Source organism: Thamnophis elegans, chromosome 14 (assembly GCF_009769535.1).
Source record: "Thamnophis elegans isolate rThaEle1 chromosome 14, rThaEle1.pri, whole genome shotgun sequence".
Lineage (NCBI taxonomy): Eukaryota > Metazoa > Chordata > Lepidosauria > Squamata > Colubridae > Thamnophis > Thamnophis elegans.
In genome coordinates, this window is record NC_045554.1 from 37517365 (window position 1) to 37540504 (window position 23140).

The window sequence follows — 23140 nt, forward strand, 5'->3', positions numbered from 1 at the left end:
TTACTAAGACTGTATTACTATTATTCTTCTCTTCCTTACTAGAATCTATCTCTCCCAACTTATTACTGGAATCATGTTGCTTGCCATCTTTCAATTTATTGGCTGTTGGCTGGGGAGGACAAAAACGAGTGAAAAGTGAAAATGGGCCCATTTTTCACAAAAAACGGGGGTGTTTTTGCCCTCCCAGGCCCCCAGGAGTACTCTGCGGGCCTTCCAAACTCTCTACACGCCCCATTTTTTTGCAAGCCCGTTTTTTGCCCTCCCCAGCCTCCAGGAGCACTTTGCCAGCCTCTCAAACTATCTGCATAAATTTACCTCTTCAAAATCTTGATGTGTCTTATACTGCAGTGCGTCTTATAGTCCAAAAAATACGGTAATCCATGCTTTCTCCTCTGGTTGCTTTGGTAACAAATCTATCCTACCTCTGTCAAGGTCATCCTCCTTACTTTTTTACAGCGAGACAACCATTGTATCTATCCTCTATCCATCTTGGCACAATTATAACTGAAAGAGGGGGAGAGAGAAAGGCTGTGAAGAATCTTTCCCTCCAGCTGTATCTAAGTTATTCTTTGCGAAGGCAGACATGCTGTAAAGAAAGAAACAAAGGAGAAGTGGGGGGTGTCGGCAGAGGGCGGGGAGTCCTACTGTGGCACGCGCGCCAGGGAGCTAGCAAGGCGACGTGCCCCGTGGTGTCACTGCATCTAGGACATGAATAATGGGACCTGCGCCATTTGCCTGGTGGTGGTGCACCCGAGCTCAGGGCGGGGACTCCTACTGTGGCACGCGCACCAGGGAGCTAGCAAGGTGACGTGCCCCGTGGTGTCACTGCACCTAGGACGTGGATAATGGGACCTGCGCCATTTGCCTGGCGGTGGTGCGCCCGAGCTCAGGGCGGGGAGTCCTACTGTGGCACGCGCACCAGGGAGCTAGCAAGGTGACGTGCCCTGTGGTGTCACTGCACCTAGGACGTGGATAATGGGACCTGCGCCATTTGCCTGGCGGTGGTGCGTCTGCCTGCGAATACGACCCTTCAGCACACCAACAAAGACTCGTCGTCACTGGGGGTCCTTTCAGGGGCGCGGAGCGGGGAGGCGGCTATTGGCACTTCCATGGAATGGCAACGAGGAGGGTGAATGCCAAAAGGTTCTTCGTGACAGGAGTGTGGGTCGCCATTGGGCTGGCGTTCCCCCTGAAGAGGGAGGGCTCCGTGGCTTTCCGGATACCCGGACTCCCAGTTTTTTAATGGCACTGAATGACGCAGCTCTTCCCTCAGCAGCTGAGAATGTCTGCCATCTCCAGCTGTCCTGCCACGTGACACCCGTCCCCATTGGTGAATTTCTGTCACTCTTTCCAGCAGAGGGTCCCTAAATGTCCTTCCTGAATCAGCTTTAGCGGCTTGTGCGAGTCTTCCCTCCGGGGCATCTTCAGCCATGCAGCTGTGCTGGCCCTCAGCATCTGGCAGAGCAACTGGGCAAGGGCTAGGCACACTCTCGGTGGACGGGACTTCCGTTGCTTCTGCCTCCAAGGCTGAGGAGCTGTTGCCAGGTTCGGAAACCCCTCCGGGTGGGCCGCAACCCTCTTCGGGAGAGGCTGGGAGGCTCTCCGCAGGTGCCCCATCTGTGCAGTTCAGGATCCCGTCCCCCAGGACCGTCTGGGAGGTGCGGGCGGTGTGCAAGAGGGGAACCTGGCCTCTCGCTCGCGGCCTGTGAAAGAATCTGTTCCAGAGTCTACCCAAACGTTGGCGGGAAGAGCCGCGCCTCGAGGAATGGCGCCTCATTTGCCGCCTCATGGCCGTTCGGATGTTCTGCAGCACGGAAGCCTGCAAAGATTTTAAAAAAGAAAAAAAAATCAAATATTTTCCTTAGGGAGTTTCGTCAAAACTCTAATTTTGATTCAACCTCAAAATAAGGAGAAGTTTTGGCCTGGAGAGGAGAGGTGAGATAAACAGTAAATAACTTTTAGTTAACTATAATAATAACAATGAAATGTTAATGGACAATATTTAATGATACATACAGGTGTGTTACGGGGGGGGGGGAGGGAACGCTTATATATCTTACTTAACCGAATTAATTTTAGAATATGTTATAAAGGTACAATGTTATTGGAGATCTATTGAAATTGCAAATGAATGCCAGTAGGTGGTTGTGTCTTTTAATATAAATGATTCTTGATAAAAACATGTTTAAAAAATGGTAATTAAATAAGAATTATGGTACAGGGATAGTAAAATACATAACTTTTCTTTCTTGACTTAAAAGGTACAACCTGATTTGAATAAAGCATATGTAAGGATTGTGGGAGAAACGCACAGAATATATTTGTAACCAATCGATACGCTTTCAACAAGATGTAACGAAAGATGATATTTTTTTATCTTTTTGTTTAACTAAAACAATAAAAAAAATTCTCAAAAAAACAACAACGAGAAGTTTTGTGACAGGGAGAACAATCAACCCATGGAACAGAAGTTGCGTTCGGAAGTTGTGGGAGCTTCATCTCTGGAGGCTTTCAAGAAAAAACTGGACTTCGGGAGAGAGGGTAGGAAGAGAAAGAGGAAGAGCAGGAGCAAAGGAGAGGTAAGGGAAGAAGGAAGGGGAAGGAGAGGAGGAAGGAAAAAAGTAGAGAAGGGAGAGAGGGTGAAAAGAAAGAGGTAAGGAGAGGAGGATGGAAAGGAGAGAAAGAGGAGGACAGAGGGGTAGGAAGGGGAAGAGGAAGAGCAGGAGTAGGAGAAAGGTACAGGAAGAAGGAAGGGGAAGGAGAGGAGGAAGGAGGAAAGTAGAGAAGGGAGAGGGGGAGAAAGGAAAGGGAAAGGAAAGGAAGATGGAAGGGAGAGAAAAGGAAGGAGAGAGGGTAGGAAGGGAAAGAGGAAGAGCAGGAGCAAAGGAGAGGCAAGGGAAGAAGGAAGGGGAAGGAGAGAAGGAAGGAAGGAAGTAGAGAAGGGAGAGAGGGTGAAAAGAAAGAGGTAAGGAGAGGAGGATGGAAAGGAGAGAAAGAGGAGGAGAGAGGGTAGGAAGGGGAAGAGGAAGAGCAGGAGTAGGAGAAAGGTACAGGAAGAAGAAAGGGAAAGGAGAGGAGGAAGGATGAAAGTAGAGAAGGGAGGGAGGGAGAAAAAAGGGAAAATAAGGTGGTGTTACAACAGGAGGAAGGGATGGTAAACAAAGCAACCCAAACTGTATATTATAACCTATTAAATGAAATAATAAATGTATAAGAATGATAAATGTTAAAACACCTGTAACCAAACGACATGCTGTATGTGATGATGGTTTTTGTGTGTGTGTGTGTGTGTTTTGTTTTGTTTTTATTATTATTGTTATGTGTATGTGTTGTCTATGTAATAAAAAAAATTATATATATAAAAAAAAGAAAAGACTGGACTTCCATCTGTCAGAAATGGTGTAGGGTCTCCTGCTTGGGCGGGGGATTGGACTAGATGACCTACAAAGTCCCTTCCAACTCATTTGTTAATCTGTTAATCTAAGGCTTTGCAAACCTCTGATTTACAGACAGGCCTCAATTTACAATCACAATTGAGCCCCAAATTTCTGCTGTGAGTTTTGCCCCCTTTTATAATCTTTCTTGTGAAGTGAATCACTGCAACTCAGAGGCGGGTTGCTCCCTGTTCGGCCCCCAAACTGGTGATGGCGGCGGCGGGAGGCTCCGCCCACCCGCCCAGCGCACACACATGCACGCGCACAAGCAAACCTGTAGTAAAAAAAAATGGAAATCCACCACTGCTGCGATTGTTAAAGTTACAAGGTCGTTAAGTGGATTGTCTCTGCTCGTCAGAAGGTTGCAAAAGAAGTCACGTGATCGTCATGAATGAGTCAGTTGCCAAGTATCTGAATTTTGATCCTGTCGCAATGGGATTTTTTTTTTTAAGGACAGAAAAGTCACATTTGGTAAAGTCACAGTAACTTCGAATGGTCGCCAAACGAATGGGTTTAAGTCTCGAGGACTACCTGTACCGTTGTTAGAAAAGGAAGGTCGTATCAATTTCACTCTGGACTCACATTGCAAGGAATGGAGGGACAGCTCCAGAGATGGTTCCACCACAAAACCGCGAAGCCCTTATCCGCGCCGACATAAGTGCGGAGGGCAAATCCACGCCGTTCGAAGCGCTAAGGAAAAACGCGACCCTACCGCGATGACATAATCGCGGAGGGCAAATCCGCGCCTTCCAAAGCACTCAGCACCCTAACCCTAACCCTAAACCTAACCCTAAAGCAAACCCCTAAACCTAATCCTAACCCTTACCTTAATTTAAATCGGCTTTCTGCCACCGTGCTGTTTTAAAGTGCCCTTCTGTCGCCACGCTGTTGTCGCGGTGGTGATGACGCCCGGTGATGACGTCGCGGCTTTAGCGACGCGGTTTTATCACCGCTATTTTGACGAGCACGGTTTTGTCGTGCCACGCCAGAGACAAGTAAGACCACACCTGGAGTACCGCAACCAGTTTTGGTCACCGTACTACTTAAAAGATGTTGAGAATTTGGAAACAGTTCAGAGAAGAGCAACTAAGATCATCAAAGGCCTGGAGACTAAAACATATGAGGAACCACTGCAGATTTTGGGTCTTGCAAATCTAGAGAAAAGTGCTGGGAGTGACATGATAGCAGTATTCCAGTATTAGTGAGGCTGCCACAAAAGAGAGGAGGCTCAAATTATTCTCCAAAGCACCGGAGAACAGGACAAGAAATAATGGTTGGAAACTAATCAAAGAGTGAAGCAACCTGGAATTAAGGAGAAACTTCCTAAGAGTTAAGGACAATTAACCAAGGGAACAGCTTGCCTCCAGAAATTGTGGGTGCTCCAGAGGTGGATTCCTACCAGTTCACACCTATTCGGTAGAACCGGTTCGTCAAATCTACCGAACCGGTTAGAAGAGGTTCCACCAATGGATCCGGAAAGCAGGCCACACCTATAGAAGAGGTTCCAAAAATTTTTGAAACCCACCACTCACACACACACACACACACACACACACACACACAGACTCACACAGAGAGAAAAAGAAAAAGAAAGGAAGAAATAAATAAAAAAGAAAAAGGGACAGAGACAAAAGGAAGGAAAGAGAGAGAAAGAGAGAGAAAGAAAACACATGGCCGGCAAGCCACTCCCACCAGGTCACATGGCTGGCAAGCCACTCCCACAAAAGAGGCCACACCCACAGAGTAGGTTTGAAAAATTTTTGAAACCCACCACTGGGGTGCTCCATCAATGGAGGTTTAAAAAAAGACTGGATAGTCACTTATTGGGGATGATATAGGTTCTCCTGCTTGAGTAGGGGGCTGGACTAGAAGAACTCCAAGGTCTCTTCCAGCTTTATTCTTATTTTCTTTATTCTATTCTATTCTATTCTATTCTATTCTATTCTGCTCTGCTCTGCTCTGCTCTACTCTATTCTTAGAAGGCCTTACCTGGGATGCATTATAAACAGGGAAGTCTTCCACGGGTGGAATGAGGCCTTGTGCGATCAGTTGCCCGTAAGAAGGAGGAGCTTCGCGCCTTACGAACTCCGCCTCCAAGCGAGTCATCTGGGTTTCAAATGCCCTGGAAATGGGATCAAAGGAAAAATGAGGGACGGAGGAGAGAAACTGACCAGGTAACATCAAGTGTGGGGAAGTGGATCGCTTCTTGCTTCTTTCCATCTACAGGAAGTCCTTGATTTACAACCATTTGCTTAGGGCAGTGTTTCTCAACCTTGGCAACTTGAAGATGTCTGGACTTCAACTCCCAGAATTCCCCAGCCAGCGAATGCTGGCTGGGGAATTCTGGGAGTTGAAGTCCAGACATCTTCAAGTTGCCAAGGTTGAGAAACACTGGCTTGGGGAGCATTCCAAGTTACAAGGTCACTTAAAAAAACACCTGACTTATGACTAGTCCTCACACATGGGACGGTCATAGCATTCCCAACAGTGACGCAATAAAAAAAATCAGGCAACTGGCAGAAGGCATGTATTTGTAATTCTTGCAGCACCCCAAGGTCACATGATCACACGGCCTGGGTCCAGGTTACTTGAGGGACCTTCTCACCCCACTGGGATTGGCCTTCGCCTCCCCCTAAAAACATTCTGTTGTGGCCTGCTGGCAGCCAGCCCTTCCAGCAGCCAAATCAGAGGAGGAGGAGATGTGGGAGAATCAAGGCAACCTGAGAGCTCTGAGGGGAAGAGGGAATGAAGCTGTCAGAGAACGAGAGAGAGAGACAGAGGCGGAGTCTGGGCCATCTGTCAACCCTCAGTTGGAGAGTCAACAGCCCCCAGGTCTGGAGGTGGCTGATGAGGAAGAGGAGAAAAAGCTGGGTCCAGTGCCTGAAACGCAGATGCGCAGAAGGCAGAGGAGAGGAGAACAGTGGAAATCTATGGGCCGGTCCTTGGGACGGAAGAGCCATCACTGCTAGCAAAGCCCCACCCTTGGGATAAAAGGCAGGGGGTGGAGACGAATAGATGTGGAAGACAACTATTCATCTTCCGTCCAGAGGGACTTGTTAGCCTGCTGTGAGAGAGAAACTGTTTGCCGGGGCTGAGGGCGCTCCTAATAAAGTTAACTTCAGAGGGTTTGTCGTGTTTGGGGAGCTGGGTCAGAACACAGTCCCAACAGCGCCCTCTTCTCCTCACCGGTATTCCCTGCTCCTCAGGGAGTACAGCTTGAAGGCACAACCCAAGGCGATCACCAGCAGCAGCCCACAGACCAGGCTCCCGATCAGCGCGGCCGTGATGACCTTCCGGGGCACGATCACCAAACAGTTGTGCTCATCGCTGCCATCTTGGCAATCCTCCTGGCCGTCACAACGCCAGGTCTCAAAAATGCAGAGGTTGGTGCCGCAATGGAAGTTCCCCGGCTGGCACACAAAACAGTTCTTCTCGTCCGACCCGTTGGGGCAGTTCTTCTGGTTGTTACAACGGTCGAGCAAGGAGTAGCACAGCCCGCTATTCCCCTCGCAGGGGTACTCGTTCTTCTGGCAGGCGGGACAATTCTCCTCGTCCTTACCGTTGGCGCAATGCCACCACCCGTCACAGTGCTGCTTATCGGAGTAACACTCTTCCTCGTCCCCGCACGGGTGCTCCCACGGAAGGCAATACCCTTTGACTTGATAGGTCGCGTTGAACCCGTGCCCGGTGCTTTTCGACCAGGCATAGTACAAGATGGTCATCTGCCCCTTGGCGGACTCCAGGCTGACCGAGTGCTTATTGTTCCGATACGAGAGCGTCTCCATCAGCTTGTCGGCTTTCTCCTCTAAGCCGTCGTACACCTTCACGTAATCCTTGTAGCCCAGCTGCAAACTGAGCTGCAGGAGAACGTGGCGGTTATCTTGCGTGTCCACTTTCCACGTGCAACAGAGGTCGGCCCGATTCCGGTCCAGGCGGAAGAAATCCGGCGAGGCGAACGAGCCGTAGAAATTGCTGAGTTTCTTGCCGCAGGAGAGATCGGGGCAATTTTCCTCATCGGAGCCGTCGCTGCAGTCTTTCACGGCGTTGCATTTCAGCTCGTTCAACAAGCACTTGGTGGAATGGGGAATGTTGCACTGGAAGGTCCCCGAAGGGCAGATGTTGGACTGGGGCTCCGTCGGGGGGAGGCTGCAGTTTTTCTCGTCGGAGTTGTCCCCACATTCGTCCATGGAATTGCACTTCCAAGTGATGGGGATGCATTTGCCATTGAGGCAGCGGAATTCGTCCGATTGGCAGCTGGCTTGGCCAACCTTTCCTGCGAAGTAAGGGAGAAGAGTTAGGAACTTCTGCTGCAAGCATTAGTCATTTATCATTAGTCATTAGACATTTTTTCCCACCTGCCTTTCTTATTTTGTAAGCCCAAAGTCACCCAGGTGGGTTTCATGCCTAAAGCAGAACTAGAGCTCCCAGTCTCCTGGTGACTGGTCCAAAATCACCCAGTTGTTTTTCATAACTAAGACAGGACAAGAACTCCCAGTCGCCCCGCAATTGGCCCAAAGTCACTTAGCTGGCTTTCAATGCCTAAAGCAGAACTAGAACTCCCAGTCTCCTGGTAATTGGCCCAAAGTCACCCAGATGACTTTCCATGCCTAAAGCAGAACTAAAACTCCCAGTCTCCTGGTAATCGGCCCTAAGTCAGCCAGATGGCTTTCAATGCCTAAAGCAGAACTAAAACTCCCAGTCTCCTGGTAATCGGCCCAAAGTCACCCAGTTGGCTTTCATGCCTAAAGCAGAACTAGAACTCCCAGTCTCCTGGTAATTGGCCCAAAGTCACCCAGCTGGCTTTCAATGCCTAAAGCAGAACTAGAACTCCCAGTCTCATGGTAATTGGCCCAAAGTCACCCAGATGACTTTCAATGCCTAAAGCAGAACTAAAACTCCCAGTCTCCTGGTAATCGGCCCAAAGTCACCCAGTTGGCTTTCATGCCTAACGCAGAACTAGAACTCCCAGTCTCCTGGTAATTGGCCCTAAGTCAGCCAGATGGCTTTCATGCCTAAAGCGGAACTAAAACTCCCAGTCTCCTGTTAATTGGCCCAAAGTCACCCAGATGGCTTTCATGCCTAAAGTGGAACTAAAACTCCCAGTCTCCTGGTAATTGGCCCTAAGTCAGCCAGATGGCTTGCATTCCTAAAGTGGGATTAGAGCTATAGAGTGTATGAACTGTATGGAGTGTAAGTATAGAGTGATCTCTGGTTGCTATCCTGATATTAAAGGTAAAAGTTTCACTGAACTCAGTGCTACTTGATAGACCCATCTTGGCAGGTTTCTTGCCAACGAAACAAGTTTATTGTTGCCTTCTTTCATTTTTTTAAAGCTTCCACAACTAAACCGCAGCCCAATATTGTATGCTGGTCTCTCCACTAGCAGTATCCATATGAAGAGGATCAGACTCACTAAAACAGCAACATAACACAACACTGAAATTCTATCTTGCCAAGCGCAACCTTCCGCTCCCAACTTGCTCCAAGCAAAATATTCTCCCCACGGTTCTATCTCTTAGCCTACCCAACTCTACTCATAAATCACTTGATAGTTTTGTTATACAGAAACATCACCCACAGAAATTGACAAAAGCCACGAGAGATGACAGGAGTATGGCTGGGTTCACACATCACATTAAGCCATGGTCGGTCGATATTGTTTGTTGCACAAAAATGTGTTTATTTAATGAAGCAAGCCATAAATAAACTATTTAAAAATAATTTCTATCTGACTAGTTTTTCTTTTTCTTTCTTTTTCTTTTCTAATTACTTGCATAGGGATTATTCTTTATACTATTTATGTTGTTCATTTTTTTTTTTTTTTGTCATGGATTTCACCCGGGAGACTAAGACCAATTTCGTTGTATACATGATGTACAATGACAATAAAGGCTATACTTGTACTACAAGAACTTTAAATGTAGTCCGCAAACCTTCCTGGCTATCTATGTTCATGCAATGTGCTGAGCCGAAATCAAGACACACGTACATCGCAGTGTGAACTAGGTCACAGTGAAAATTGTGTTGGCGATGGATCCAAGAGATGTGTGTTTATGTCTGGTTTACTCTAAGGTGTGTTAGCTTATTCCAGTTTGTTGTTCTCTCTTCATAGCAATAGCAATAGCAGTTAGACTTATATACCGCTTCATAGGGCTTTCAGCCCTCTCTAAGCGGTTTACAGAGTCAGCATATCACCCCCACAGTCTGGGTCCTCATTTCACCCACCTCGGAAGGATGGTAGGCTGAGTCAACCTTGAGCTGGTGAGATTAGAACCGCTGAACTGCAGATAACAGTCAGCTGAAGTGGCCTGCAGTACTGCACCCTAACCACTGCGCCACCTTGGCTCCTCATCAGAAAGCCTGCCCAGTATCTTTGCAAGGATGACATGGAATTAATCTCTCACACAGACATGATGTCCAGAAATGAAATGAACCAACAGAGCAGATGTTACCTCGAATGTAAGAAAGGCGAAATCCCTGAGCCTGCGCTGAACTTGATGGATCTGAGTGGAAAAAGATCCAGATGTGGTCCCTGGCAGAGATGAACGAAGGAGGGATAAAAGATCCACAGACTTTGTACTCCTCCCCTTTGGAAGAAGGACCCATCATCAACCAGTCTATGGAACATTTGGGAGAGTCCTCCACATCAAAGTTCTTAAAACTATCAAGACAAAAAGATGGAGAAAAAAAAAGAAGACATACAAATGAAGGAAAAGCAACATCAGAGATTGGTGACCTTTGGAAGGGATGGCACTTGGCCTCCTAACCTTCTCAAGAACTTCAGAGATGTGTGTTTTGTTCACTTCTTTAAGTACAACCAATTGCATGAACACAACCACCTACCTACCAACTACCTACTCCCTCTCTCCCTATCTATCTACAGTATTTCTCTGCCTCTCTTTCTTTTTATCCCTCTACCTACCAACCTACCTACTCTCTCTCTCTCCCTACCTATCTACTGTATTTCTCTCTCTCTCTTTCTCTCTCTCTATCCCTCTACCTACCTACCTACCTACACTCCCTCTTCCTCCCTACCTACTGTATTTCTCTATCTCTCTATCTCTCTCTATTTCTCTATCTACCTACCTACTTTTTTTTAAATTTGCCTCTTCAAAACCTTGGTGCGTCTTATACTACAAAAATACAGTAGATAGATAGATAGATAGATAGATAGATAGATAGATAGATAGATAGATAGATAGATAGATAGATAGATACTGTAGATGATAGATAGATAGATAGATAGATAGATAGATAGATAGATAGATAGATAATAGATAGAAAGATAGATAGATAGATAGATAGATAGATAGATGATAGATAGATATAGATAGATAGATAGATAGATAGATAGATAGATAGATAGATAGATAGATAGATGATAGATAGATATAGATAGATAGATAGATAGATAGATAATAGATAGAAAGATAGATAGATAGATAGATAGATAGATAGATAGATAGATAGATAGATAGATACTGTAGATGATAGATAGATAGATAGATAGATAATAGATAGAAAGATAGATAGATAGATAGATAGATACTGTAGATGATAGATAGATAGATAGATAATAGATAGAAAGATAGATAGATAGATAGATGATAGATAGATATAGATAGATAGATAGATAGATAGATAGATAGATAGATAGATAATAGATAGAAAGATAGATAGATAGATAGATGATAGATAGATATAGATAGATAGATAGATAGATAATAGATAGAAAGATAGATAGATAGATAGATAGATAGATAGATAGATAGATAGATAGATGATAGATAGATATAGATAGATAGATACTGTAGATGATAGATAGATAGATAGATAGATAGATAGATAGATAGATAGATAGATAGATAGATAGATAGATAATAGATAGAAAGATAGATAGATAGATGATAGATAGATATAGATAGATAGATAGATAGATAGATAGATAGATGATAGATAGAGAGAGAGAGAGAGAGAGAGAGAAAGATAGAAAAATAGAAAGATAGATAGATAGAGATATAGAAAGAAAGAAAAAAGAAAGAAAGAAAAAAAGAAAAAAAGAAAGAAAGAAGAAATCATACAACGCACCTAATAGTGATGACATCGCCGCGATCTCCTTGGATGTACCAGCTGCAGTTCATAGCCGGGAGATAGTTGAGTGGCCAGGAAGGACTATATATGACCCCGCGCCGTTCCATGTGCTGCTCTGGTTTTCCACTGCAAGCAGCTGTGGGAGGTAGCATCAGAAACAGACGGTTAAAACCACAGCATTTGCCCATTCGGGGAAGAAACACCATGGGGTTGGTCTTTGCCTTATCAATTCCTGTTCCTTCTACTTTACTAAACTCGCCTGGCTGAAATGCGCTGGGACAGGATTTTTTCCTAGGACACAATCAATACCCTAAATAGGTCTGCCAAAAGGAAAGGGTTTTTTTGTGTGTTTTTTTGCACAAGGCGAGCCAAAGAAATGAACATGACGTGCAAAAACATCGGTTAAGAAGTTTCCTCATCGTCAGGCAGAATTTAGAAGCAAAGCTAAGTGCCATTAAAAAAGAGAGAGAGAGAGATCAGCTGATCCTAAGAGGCAATTGATTTTTTTCACTTTCCTCCTAAACCCATGTTTCTTAACCTTAGCAGCTTTAAGATGAGTGGACTGCAACTCCCAGAATTCCACAGCCAGCTTTGCTGGCTGTGGAATTCTGGGAGTTGAAGTCCACCCATCTTAAAGCTGCTAAGGTTAAGAAACACTGTCCTAAACCGACACACGTTTTACTTTCCAAAGTAAGTTTTGAAAGCAGGGGAAGTTGTTGTTTCTGAACCCCAGGCAGGATAAGAAGATGCGATTGACCATATGATGAGTGAAATGTTAAGGAAGTCATCAGAGGTGGCTTTCACATACTTTTACCACTGGTTCACTGCACACCGAATTTGTGAGCGCGCTCCAGTGGTGGGTTTCAAAAACTGTTCGAACCTACTCTGTGGGTGTGGCCTCCTTTGTGGGAGTGGCTTGCTGCCCATGTGACCGGATGGGAGTGGCTTGCCGCCCATGTGACCGGATATGAAGATGCCGACGACACTTGTCAGAACCACCTTAAATTACCTCCCACACAGCACTGGCATGCATAAGAATAGGATGTAAACTTGTTTTTTAAAAGGCATCTTGGGTTTGCGTTAAAACAACTTCAACACACGCAATGTTCTGATTGTACCACAAACGCAGGAGTCATCCTTACCTTTCACAGAGGCACTGAGTTTTATAAATATGAGCATGATAGTGTAGAATAATCATATCCAAGGACCAGTGGTGGGTTTCAAAAAATTTTGGAACCTCTTCTGTAGGTGTGGCCTGCTTTCCGGGTCCACTGGTGGAACCTCTTCTAACCGGTTCGGTAGATTTGACGAACCGGTTCTACTGAATAGGTGCGAACTGGTAGGAACCCACCTCTGGCGCGCTCGCTTGAATGCGGCTTAGAAAACGTGACTAAATAGGACGGCATAGCGCCGAAGCGGGTGGGCAGGTCGCCACTACCAATTCTCCTGAACCAGTCCAAACTGGCTGAATACCACCATTGAAAGTCTTTCAGAGAACATCTCAGCATTATCTTTTGATCCATGCTCTTTATGCGATACGTTTTCACTTATTTGGAAAGGGCCCATCTTTTTCTTAACACGATACTTATCCGGGCTTACGAGTCACACCAGGAAGACTATGAAACATAAATGATAATTAAAGGGAAATTTATCTTACCTAAGGAAGGGACCGCACTCTCGATTTTCCCAGTCAGGAAGAGATTCACTGTTTTGAAAATCCCAAAAACATGAATTAAGACATTAGGAAGGTGGCACTTACCGTAAGATATTAATCAAAAACATACACCTCTATCGGATGTGTTTTGAAAAGATTGCTACAAGCCAGCTTGGGCTTAACTTTTCGTGATGTCTGAAGTAAAAGAATGATGAGTAAAAGAATGTGGGAACAGATCAGCAACATTTTGTGAAGTGGGAAGTCTGTTGGGGAAACAAATTAGGATTTTGGCTGGCTGAAGAATTCTGGGAGTTGAAGTCCACAAGACTTAAAGTTGCCAAGTTTGGACAGCCCTGATCTATACCAAGGAGGTGTTAATGAGGATGAAGTATGATTTGCTTAATTGTGATCTGTAAAATACAGTTGGCTCCCTTGTTATACCAGTATTTTCCAATCCTGACACAGACGAATGCCAACCCGTCTTAAATCTAAGCTTTACAAGGCAACCATCCTCCCTGTCAAACTGCATGGCACTGAATGCTGGGCAGCAACAACAGAGAGTGAGAGTTCTTCTCCATGCCATGGGAATGCAAATGCGCCATTGGATACCGGGCATCTCCCTTGTTGACCACATCACAAATGGCACCATTGGGCAGCATTTTGCGGTGGCCCCAATTACAGAGAAGATGAGAGAAGGCCAGCTCTGCTGGTATGGATATGTCCTGAGAGCAGCACCTTCCACCGTGGCCAAGACTGCATACCAATTAGAAGTCAATGGCCAACGACCTTGTGAGCACCCAAAACAGAGATAGCGAGACACCGTCAACAAAGACATGCAAACTGCGGGCCTGAGCCCTGAAGATGCAGCTGACTATGCAAAGTGGTGTTCAATGATTTGAAAAGCGGACCCTGAAGATAACAGTATTTTTTTTTAAACTTGGGAACTTTAAGATGGGTGGATGTTCTCTCCCACCACGGAGGTGCCTGCCTGCTGCATCTCCGTCCCCTCTGCAAACATTTGTGAATTTTAAACCCTGCTTTTCTGATTTCCCCCAACCTTTTAAGACATTTTCCAGCATCTCCCAGGTTTGATCTTCACCAAGCGCCTTCTGGTCCTTTCCTGCTAAGACTTTAGCTCATTGGTGGCACAGCGGTCATTGTAATTCAGTGTGCAAACCGAGATTTCAGCATGTTCTGCAAACCGGTCTAATACAACTTATTCAAAAAAATACCATATTTTTTGGAGTAGGACACACCTTCCCCCCCCCCAAAAAAAGAGGGTAAAAATCTGGGTGTGTCTTATACACTGAAGACAGCATTTTTGGGCTACTGACCCCCCCCATTTGCAAAATTAGACGTGCAGAGCAGGGGTGGGATACAACCGGTACGCCCCAGTGCCTGCTGGAAGCACCAGGTACTGTTCCATTACGGTTCTCCGCCCAATTGCGCTCCTTACCTGTATTTAAGCTGTTTGGGGCTTCCGCATGGCCCAAAGTCACCTAGATGGCTTTCAATGCCTAAAGCAGAACTAAAATTCCCAGTCTCCTGGTAATCAGCCCAAAGTCACCCAGTTGGCTTTCATGCCTAAAGCAGAACTAGAACTCCCAGTCTCCTGGTAATTGGCCCAAAGTCACCCAGATGGCTTTCATGCCTAAAGCAGAACTAGAACTCCCAGTCTCCTGGTAATTGGCCCAAAGTCACCCAGTTGGCTTCAATGCCTAAAGCAGAACTAGAACTCTCAGTCTCCTGGTAATTGGCCCAAAGTCACCCAGTTGGCTTTCATGCCTAAAGCAGAACTAGAACTCCCAGTCTCCTGGTAATTAGCCCAAAGTCACCCAGTTGGCTTTCATACCTAAAGCAGAACTAGAACTCCCAGTCTCCTGGTAATTGGCCCAAAGTCACCCAGATAGCTTTCATGCCTAAAGGGGAACTAAAACTCCCAGTCTCCTGGTAATTGGCCCTAAGTCAGCCAGAGCATACGGTGCCTGCGCGATGCCCCGCGAAGCTGGAGCATCACGGGCAGTAAATAAGCATGTGCACATGTGTGCATGCGTACTGCACATGTTCTGTGGTGGACGCCTGGTTGCAACAGGATCCGGAACCCACCACTGGTGCAGAGGATTTGGGAGGCTTGCAAAGTGCTCCTGGGGGCTGGGTAGGGGCAAAAATGAGCAAAAAACGGGTTGTTTTGCTTGTTTTTTGCCCCTCCGATCTCCCCACGAGCACTCTACAAGCCTCCCAAAGCTTTTGCAAAAAACGAGGTGTGCAGAGGGTTTGGGAGGCCTGCAGAGCGCAAAGACTTTTTTATTTTTAATTTACCTCTTCGAAACCCCGGTGAGTCTTATACTCCGGTGCGTCTTATAATCCGACAAATACGGTACCTGCCTATGCAAACCGCAGCTTAGCGGGAGGCACAGGCAGTATCACAAACACAGCTCCAGGAGATTCAGACTTAAGCTGTCAGTACAAGCCACGATGACAACATGTCCCCATGTTTGTCCTTTGATTTCACTTATTGACTTGATGGGTTCTGACTTCAAAATGACTCTAGGCGGCTCAGGATACATCAGAGAATATAATGACACCCTGACCGGAAACAACCTCTAATCCAGACCAACGAAACAAAGAGAAAGAAGATAGAGAACCTGGAAGTTGGGAGATGTTTTAAGTGCAGAGAAGAGCAGCAAAGATGATTAGGGGCCTGGAGGCTAAAACATAGGAAGAAAGGTTGCAGGAACTGGGTATGTTTAGTCTAGTGCAGTGGTTCCCAAACTTGGCAACTTTAAGACTTGTGGACTTCAACTCCCAGAATTCTCCAGCCAGCTCTGCTGGGAGTTGAAGTCCACAAGTCTTAAAGTTGCCAAGTGTGGGAACTACTGGTCTAGTGAATAGGGACGCCGTGGTTCAGTGGCTAAGACGCTGAACTTGTCGACCAGAAAGGTTGGCAGTTCGGCGGTTCGAATCCCTAGCGCCGCATAAAGGAGTGAGCTTCCATTCCTTGTCCCAGCTTCTGCCAACCTAGCAGTTCGAAAGCATGTAAAAATGCAAGTAGAAAAATAGGAACCACCTTTGGTGGGAAGGTAGCAGTGTTCTGTGTGCATTACATGCACCTTCGGCATTTAGTCATGCCAGTCACATGACCACAGAGACGTCTTTGGACAGCGCTGGCTCTTTGGCTTTGAAACAGAGATGAGCATCGCCCTCTAGAGTCGGGAACGAGTAGCAGATATATGCAAAGGGAACCTTTACCTTTAGTCTAGTGAAAAGGGGGTGATATGGTAGCAGTGTTCCAATATTTGAGGGGCTGCCCCAAAGAAGAGGAGGTCAACCTATTTTCCAAATCACCAGAAGACCAGAAACCATGGATGGAAACTAATCAAGGAGAGAAGCAACCTAGAACTAAATAGAAACTTCCTGACTGTGAGAACAATTCACCAGTGGAATGGGTTGCTTTCGGAAGTTGTGAATGCTCCATCACTGGATTTTTTTTAAGAAAAGGATGTGACAGCCATTTGTCTGTAATAGTATAGGGTCTCCTGATGGAGTAGGGGGTTGGACTAGAAGACCTCCAAGGTCCCTTCCAACTCTATTATTCTGTTATTGCTCTGTTGTTATCTCACACCCAGAGGAGGGGGCTCCAACCAGGCTAGCCCAAGTAGCCCATGACTTGGGAGAGAAAAAAAATCTTTGCAATGACAACAGGTTAGGTGCCTCCAAATCTCAGCAGAAACCTTATTCCCCTGGGCAAAGAAAAAACACTTTCTTCTGTGGGAAGTTATCACCAGCCCTCTCCCAGAAAAATGAAATATCCTAGGAAATATTGAAAAGGCAGAATATTTCTCTGGATATGAAAAGAAAGAAACATGTTTTAAAAGACAGAATAGCTGCCTGTAGCTTCCTGCCCATCCCCACTGTTAATGGGCCATTAAGAAGGCCAAGCTAGTCCCTTTTACATAATAAAGACTTCTCCACTGCAGCCCCAGGGGGGGATGGGAGTAAAGGCATGATAATATTGGCCCTTTACTCAACTGACCACATGGCATCTGAGAACTCAACTAAACCTGGATTCAAAACACAGCCCAGAGAGTTGCCCCTGCATGGCCCTATGGGAGTCTGACAACCAATCAGAAGACATTTCTTACACAGGAACAGGAAACAGAGAGGTGGGACTAAACAGGTTATAAAAAGCCTAGCAAGCTCCTCCTTCAGCCCTTCTCTTCTTCTCCACCAACAATGAAGCATCTGATCACCTTTTCTGGTCAGGGCTCAAGCCATGTGGTCCTGTCCAACAATAAACCATCTTTCCAAGCAGCCTCCATGTCTCCAGTGTCTTTTTCCCCACTTGGAGCCGAACCCAGAAGGACATTTCTTTCATCACTTCAAACACCCCACTCTTAAGTCCCAAAGGTACTTTTTTACAAGGGGCAACTGGACTTGCTGATTTTTCTCTTGAAGATGTTTTGCTTCACATCCAAGAAGCTTCTTCAGCTCTGAAACTTCTTGGATGAGAAGTGAAACGCCTTCAAAGAAAAACCAAAGAAATTCCAGCTGCCTTTTGAAAAAAGCACCTTTGGGGAGGAAGATATATGTCAACATTAGATATGTATGTTGAAAAGGAATGATAAATACCATCAACATAAAATGGAGCTTGCTCAGAAGCTGAAATACACCAAGTAAATGAGATGAAGAGTGTGAAGTAGAGGAGAGAGGTAAGGGAAGAAGAAAGGGATAGGAGAGAGGAGGGGGGAAGAGGAGGAGAGAAAGGAGGAGTGGAAAGGGGAGAGAGGAGAAGGAGAGAGGAAGGGGAAGTAGAGAAGAGAAGGATGACAGAGGGAAGAAAGGAGGTAGGGAGCGGGAGGAGAGAGGGAGAAGAAAGTGATGGGTAAGGTACAAATATGGTGTATGGAGAACAGAAGAGCCAATAATTGTTTTTGGGAGTTGATGGTAAGATGAATTGATATAAACATTTAATAATACAAATAGGATGTTGGCTATGTAATAGTATACATGTGATTTATATGTTATGAAAATGGAAAAATAAAAAGCTTTTTTTTAAAAAAAGAAAAAAAAAGGTCATCTTAAGTGCAGATGATCTCAATGTGCCCTCCTCTGGACTCCCGTGACCTCCGCAGGCTGTTTAACCAGGTCTTCCTGAAGAAGCTACAACTAGCTTGCTCCACTGACTAGGCCAGCAGAAGCCCAACAGACCCCCTGTAAGCTCTGGGGAATGTTTGATGTGACCTGAAAGGACCTTAAAAATTCATCCATGGTGTGATTGCCTAGAGCAGAGGCACCTTTCATTAAAACTGCATCACAGTATTCCCCAAGAGTCTTGCTTTTTATGTTATTTCTATTTATAGAATAGCATTCCTTTTGATGGAAGGAAGGAGAAAATAAACCTGGGGAGGGGATGAGGGGGAGGCAGCTGCTTACATCCCTGTTTTTTTTTCACCCTATGTTTATCCACCAATGCAATATCTATAAATGCAGATATTTACACATCCTCGCCTGATCTCACATTCAATTCCCTCCAGCTCCAAGCTCCTGGCTTCAAACTGAAGCCAGTATCAATGACTTCCATTGGGAACTTATCCTAGATCAGTGGTTTTCAAAGTATGAACTGGTATCGGGTGCAAAGAATGAGATCCAACACAGATAAGCTGCTTTATTACTCATGCCCATACACAAGAATCTAGCCAACCAATGGGCAGCACTTAAGGGTCAATGGCATTCAAGAGGGTGGGACTTTTATTGTTTGTGAGAGCTTGGGAACATTAAGACTTGTGGACTTCAACTCCTAGAATTCCCCAGGCTGGGGAATTCTGGGAGTTGAAGTCCACAAGTCTTAAAGTTCCTAAGTTTGGAAACCCCTGCTCTAGGCTGATTACTCACTTGACTCCGCCCTCCAGGCTCAGCTTCTCCTTCTACTACAGGTTAGGTCTCCTCCGGATTCCATCCGCCAGCCAATGTCGGCTGGCGACCCCCCGGGGGAGAGCCTTCTCTGTTGCAGCTCCAGCCCTCTGGAATGATCTCCCTGTCGAGATCCGGACCCTTACGATCCTCCCGGCTTTCCGCAAAGCCACCAAGTCCTGGCTGCTCCAGGCCTGTGAAACATCCAGCCCCGCGGAAATTTTGAATGTTGTGGTTTTGTTTTTAAAGTGTTGTCTTTGTCTAGTCTTCCCCCTTCCCTTGTCTATTGTGAGCCGCCCAGAGTCCTTCGGGAGTGGGCGGCATACAAGACAAATAAATACAAATACAAATACAATACTACAATTATGTGGGGATCACATCAACAAATCAACAAATATTTTTAAATGTCTCCCTTTTAATTTCTAATACAGCAAATGCTGATAGATACAATCCCCATCCCCCAAAGTCCTTTGTGGCCCTCAGTTATTTTTAAGGGTCCTGAAACCAAAATATTTGTGGACCCCTGCCCCATACTAAGCATAAATGGCAAGGCTTATTTCTAATCTTTTTTTAAAGTTTTCCATTTGTCTTCCCACAAGGTAATCGACACTGATGATATTACCCACTTTGGTAATGAAATGTCTGAAAGAAAACCACTAAGACAGCGTCAAGAACCTGATTATCAACACTGTATTTGGGAGGGGCTCACCCACAGAGAAACTTATAAAGCAGTCTATCAAATTAACTCTTCTTACTCACACTTACCAAGACAGAAATCTGTAGATTTCATCCACATTGATGCATCTTCATCTTGGAGGAATTGCTTAGTTTTAAAAAAAGCCTTCTCTTTACAACTAGTGCGTCCTTGATAACTAATACGCAGTAAATCAAAATCTGAGACTGCTAACGCTATGCAGACTCTCTCTCTATTTCTCTCTATAATGTCTCTCTACCAAATCTCCTGGAAAAAACGAAGAAGTGCTGCTGCAATTGGCAGGAGAGGCGACAGGAAGTGGAGCACACAGGAAACAATGCAAAGAATGAAACAACAAATATAGTAAAGGACATCATATCCTGATATTTCTCAACTGCCACCCATCCTTGATATTGCTAAAATAGTTAGCATCCACAGTGCATCTCTTACGCCTTCTAAAGATGAGCAGGTACAAATTAAAAGAAGGGACCATTCTCTTAGCCTAGTTAAATGCTCAGACAACCTTGCCATAAAGCCTGTGAAAATAACATTGCAATTTTTTTAAATCAGTATTAGACCAAATAAGCTTGTGTGTGTGTGTGTGTGTGTGTGTGTGTGTGTGTGTGTGTGTGTACCAACCTGCCTTCCATTGAGGATCTGTATACTACACAAGTCAAAAAGAGGGTTGTGAAAATATCTACAGACCCCTCACATCCTGGAAATAAATTGTTTCAACTCCTACCCTCAAAACGACGCTATAGAGCACTGCACACCAGAACAACTAGACACAAGGACTGTTTTCCCCCCGAATGCCATCACTCTGCTTAACAACTAATTTCCACAACACTGTCAAATAATTTACTAAGACTGTATTACTATTATTCTTCTCTTCCTTACTGGTATCTATCTCTTCCAACTTATTACTGGAATCATGTTGCTTGCCATCTTTCAATTTATATTGTTTTTATTTGTTTCCTAATACGATTTGATAGTTGATTAGTAAATTCTGGATGAATGTATTTTATTCTCTTTATGTATACTGAGAGCTTATGCACCAAAGACAAATTCCTCGTGTGTCCAATCACACTTAGCCAATAAAGAATTCTATTCTATTCTATTCTATTCTATTCTTCTATTCCGTTCCATTCCATTCCATTATCTATTCTATTCTACTATTCTATTCTTCTATTCCGTTCCATTCCATTATCTATTCTACTCTATCCTATTCTATTTATAATAAATATACCTGGATAGCAAAATGAGTTCCTTATTATGAGTTCCAGAATTTTTTAATTGAGCAGAGTCATTAAAGTGATGCCAAAAGAACAGGTTTCCGTGAAGAGTCATAATTATAAGGGCCGGAAACGTATTGCTTATGTTCTGGCTTATGCCGTGAAATTTTGCAGACTATTTGACTTCCTGGCCCAGGAAATCATTAAATTAGATTCCTTTTCTATCTTGCGACAGTGTCACAACTCAGTGTTTGCCTTACAGTCCAGATTGATACAGCTGTTTAGACATAAGCCGGGGTGAACTAAATGGGCTTTCCAGGTAAGCTTACAACCGACTTTATAGTTACATTATTATCTCATAATGGCTTTATAAGTGCATTTCCTGCCTTTGAGCTAACTAAAAATCTATTCTGAAATGTGGTTCTTCGTTTGTTTGGTTTTTTTTAAAAAAAGATTGCTTTCTCTATGCATTATTCATATCTGGAAATTTTCAATGGATTACATTCATAAAAGTTTTTTTAATGTCCAGGACGCAGCGATAGAATTTCTATGATGTCATCAGCAACAAATCAAGCCATGCAAACTGCCCAAACTTGTTGCAAAATGGAATCGTGGCTTGTCTACCAACTTAGCCAAAGCCGCTCCAGAGGGAGAAGGAAACCACCACCCCCCACCTCACCTTAAAAACCACAGGTCCCACTCCGACTGCGGCACCACGCAACCCCCTGGTGTGGCAGCTGGAATCACACACACACACACACACACACACACACACACACACACGGGCGCGCGTGCCTTCTTCCCACCCAGCAAACAAAGCTGATGTCACTTCATCCCGCAGTGCCCTTGCACGAGGAAAAACACGCATGCCTGCTGAAGCTGCAGTCATGCACAAAACACCGCTCTCCTACTCGGGACCTGCCAGCTGTGCAAAATCTTGTCCAGGTTAACCTGCACAAAAGCGCTTTTTTGTTTCTTTCTTTCCAAGCTGCACCTTCAGTTCACTGGATCCTGGACTCCTGGGGTGTGTGTGTGTGTGTTGGGGGGTGGGGGGAGAGGGGTGGATTGCATGATCTTAGGAGTCCCCTAGGGTGTCTTGGACTCCTGGTGTGTGTATGTGTGTTTGTGTGTGTGTGTGTGAGAGAGAGAGAGAGAGAGAGTTGGAGGGGGAAGGGGGTGGATTGCATGACCTTAGGAGTCCCCTGGGATGTCCTGGACTCCGTGTGTGTGTGTGTGTGTGTGTGTTGTGTTGTGTTGTGTTGTGGTTTTGTTGTGTGTGTGTGTTGGGAGAGGGGAGAGGGGTGGATTGCATGACCTTAGGAGTCCCCTAGGATGTCCTGGACTCCTTCGTGTGTGTGTGTGTGTGTGTGTGTGTTGTGTTGTGTTGTGTTGTGTTGTGTTGTGGTTTTGGTGTGTGTGTGTGTGTGTGTGTGTGTGTTGGGAGAGGGGAGAGGGGTGGATTGCATGACCTTAGGAGTCCCCTAGGATGTCCTGGACTCCGTGTATGTGTTGTGTTCTGTTGTGTCGTGTTGTGTGTGTGAGTCTGTGTGTGTGTGTTGGGAGGGGGAGAGAGGTGGGTTGCATGACCTTAGGATCATCCGCGGGACGTCTGCGGCTCTTCCAGCGCAGGGAGCGCTCCCGGTCGCCCAGACCGAGCGGACACGGGTGGGAAAGTGCGCGCAAGGGATCCGGATGATGCCCCCTCGCCCGGCTCCCTCCTCCTGCGGGTCCCACAACCAGATGCCCCCCCTACCCCATACCCAGCCCTGGGGACTGATCTCCGCCTGCCCCACACCTGGGGTACCTCTACCTCCCCTCCCCACTAGGAAGACCCCCTTCCCCAAAGGTCCGCGATCCGAATCCCGCGCGGGATCCGGCTGGCCTCGACTCACCCAAGCAGAGCGCAGCCAGCGGTCCCAGCGCGCCTGGGGGCCGCGGCTCTGCAGACGCCGCTGCTTCCATGGCGGGCCGCTCTCCGCGCTGCGCCTCGGCCGCCGGGCCGGGCGAGGATCACAGCGGCGCGGGCAAGCGGGGAGCATCCCGTCCGGGCTCCATGGCCCTCGCCTCGCTTCGCCCGCTGGCGACGGCTGAATTGGGAGGCCGCCGCCGCCGCCGCCGCGATCGG

At 45.9% G+C, this 23140-nt stretch overlaps 1 protein-coding gene across 2 annotated transcripts; it reads right to left on the reverse strand.

Annotated features, from left to right (window-relative positions):
* Positions 1-212: 212 nt before the first annotated feature.
* On the reverse strand, positions 213-23140 carry LRP3 (LDL receptor related protein 3). 2 transcript variants are annotated; one of them, XM_032231343.1, is made up of 7 exons: positions 22908-23140; positions 13183-13230; positions 11523-11661; positions 9887-10095; positions 6621-7707; positions 5424-5556; positions 213-1819 (listed from the first exon to the last, which is right to left on the reverse strand). In XM_032231343.1, the coding sequence occupies exons 1-7, from the start codon at positions 22975-22977 to the stop codon at positions 1031-1033; spliced, it is 2475 nt and encodes an 824-aa protein (XP_032087234.1). In that variant the 5' UTR covers positions 22978-23140; the 3' UTR covers positions 213-1030. The 2 variants fall into 2 exon arrangements, with proteins under 2 accessions (XP_032087234.1, XP_032087235.1); XM_032231344.1 differs by lacking the exons at positions 9887-10095; positions 13183-13230; positions 22908-23140 and having other exon boundaries at positions 11523-11629.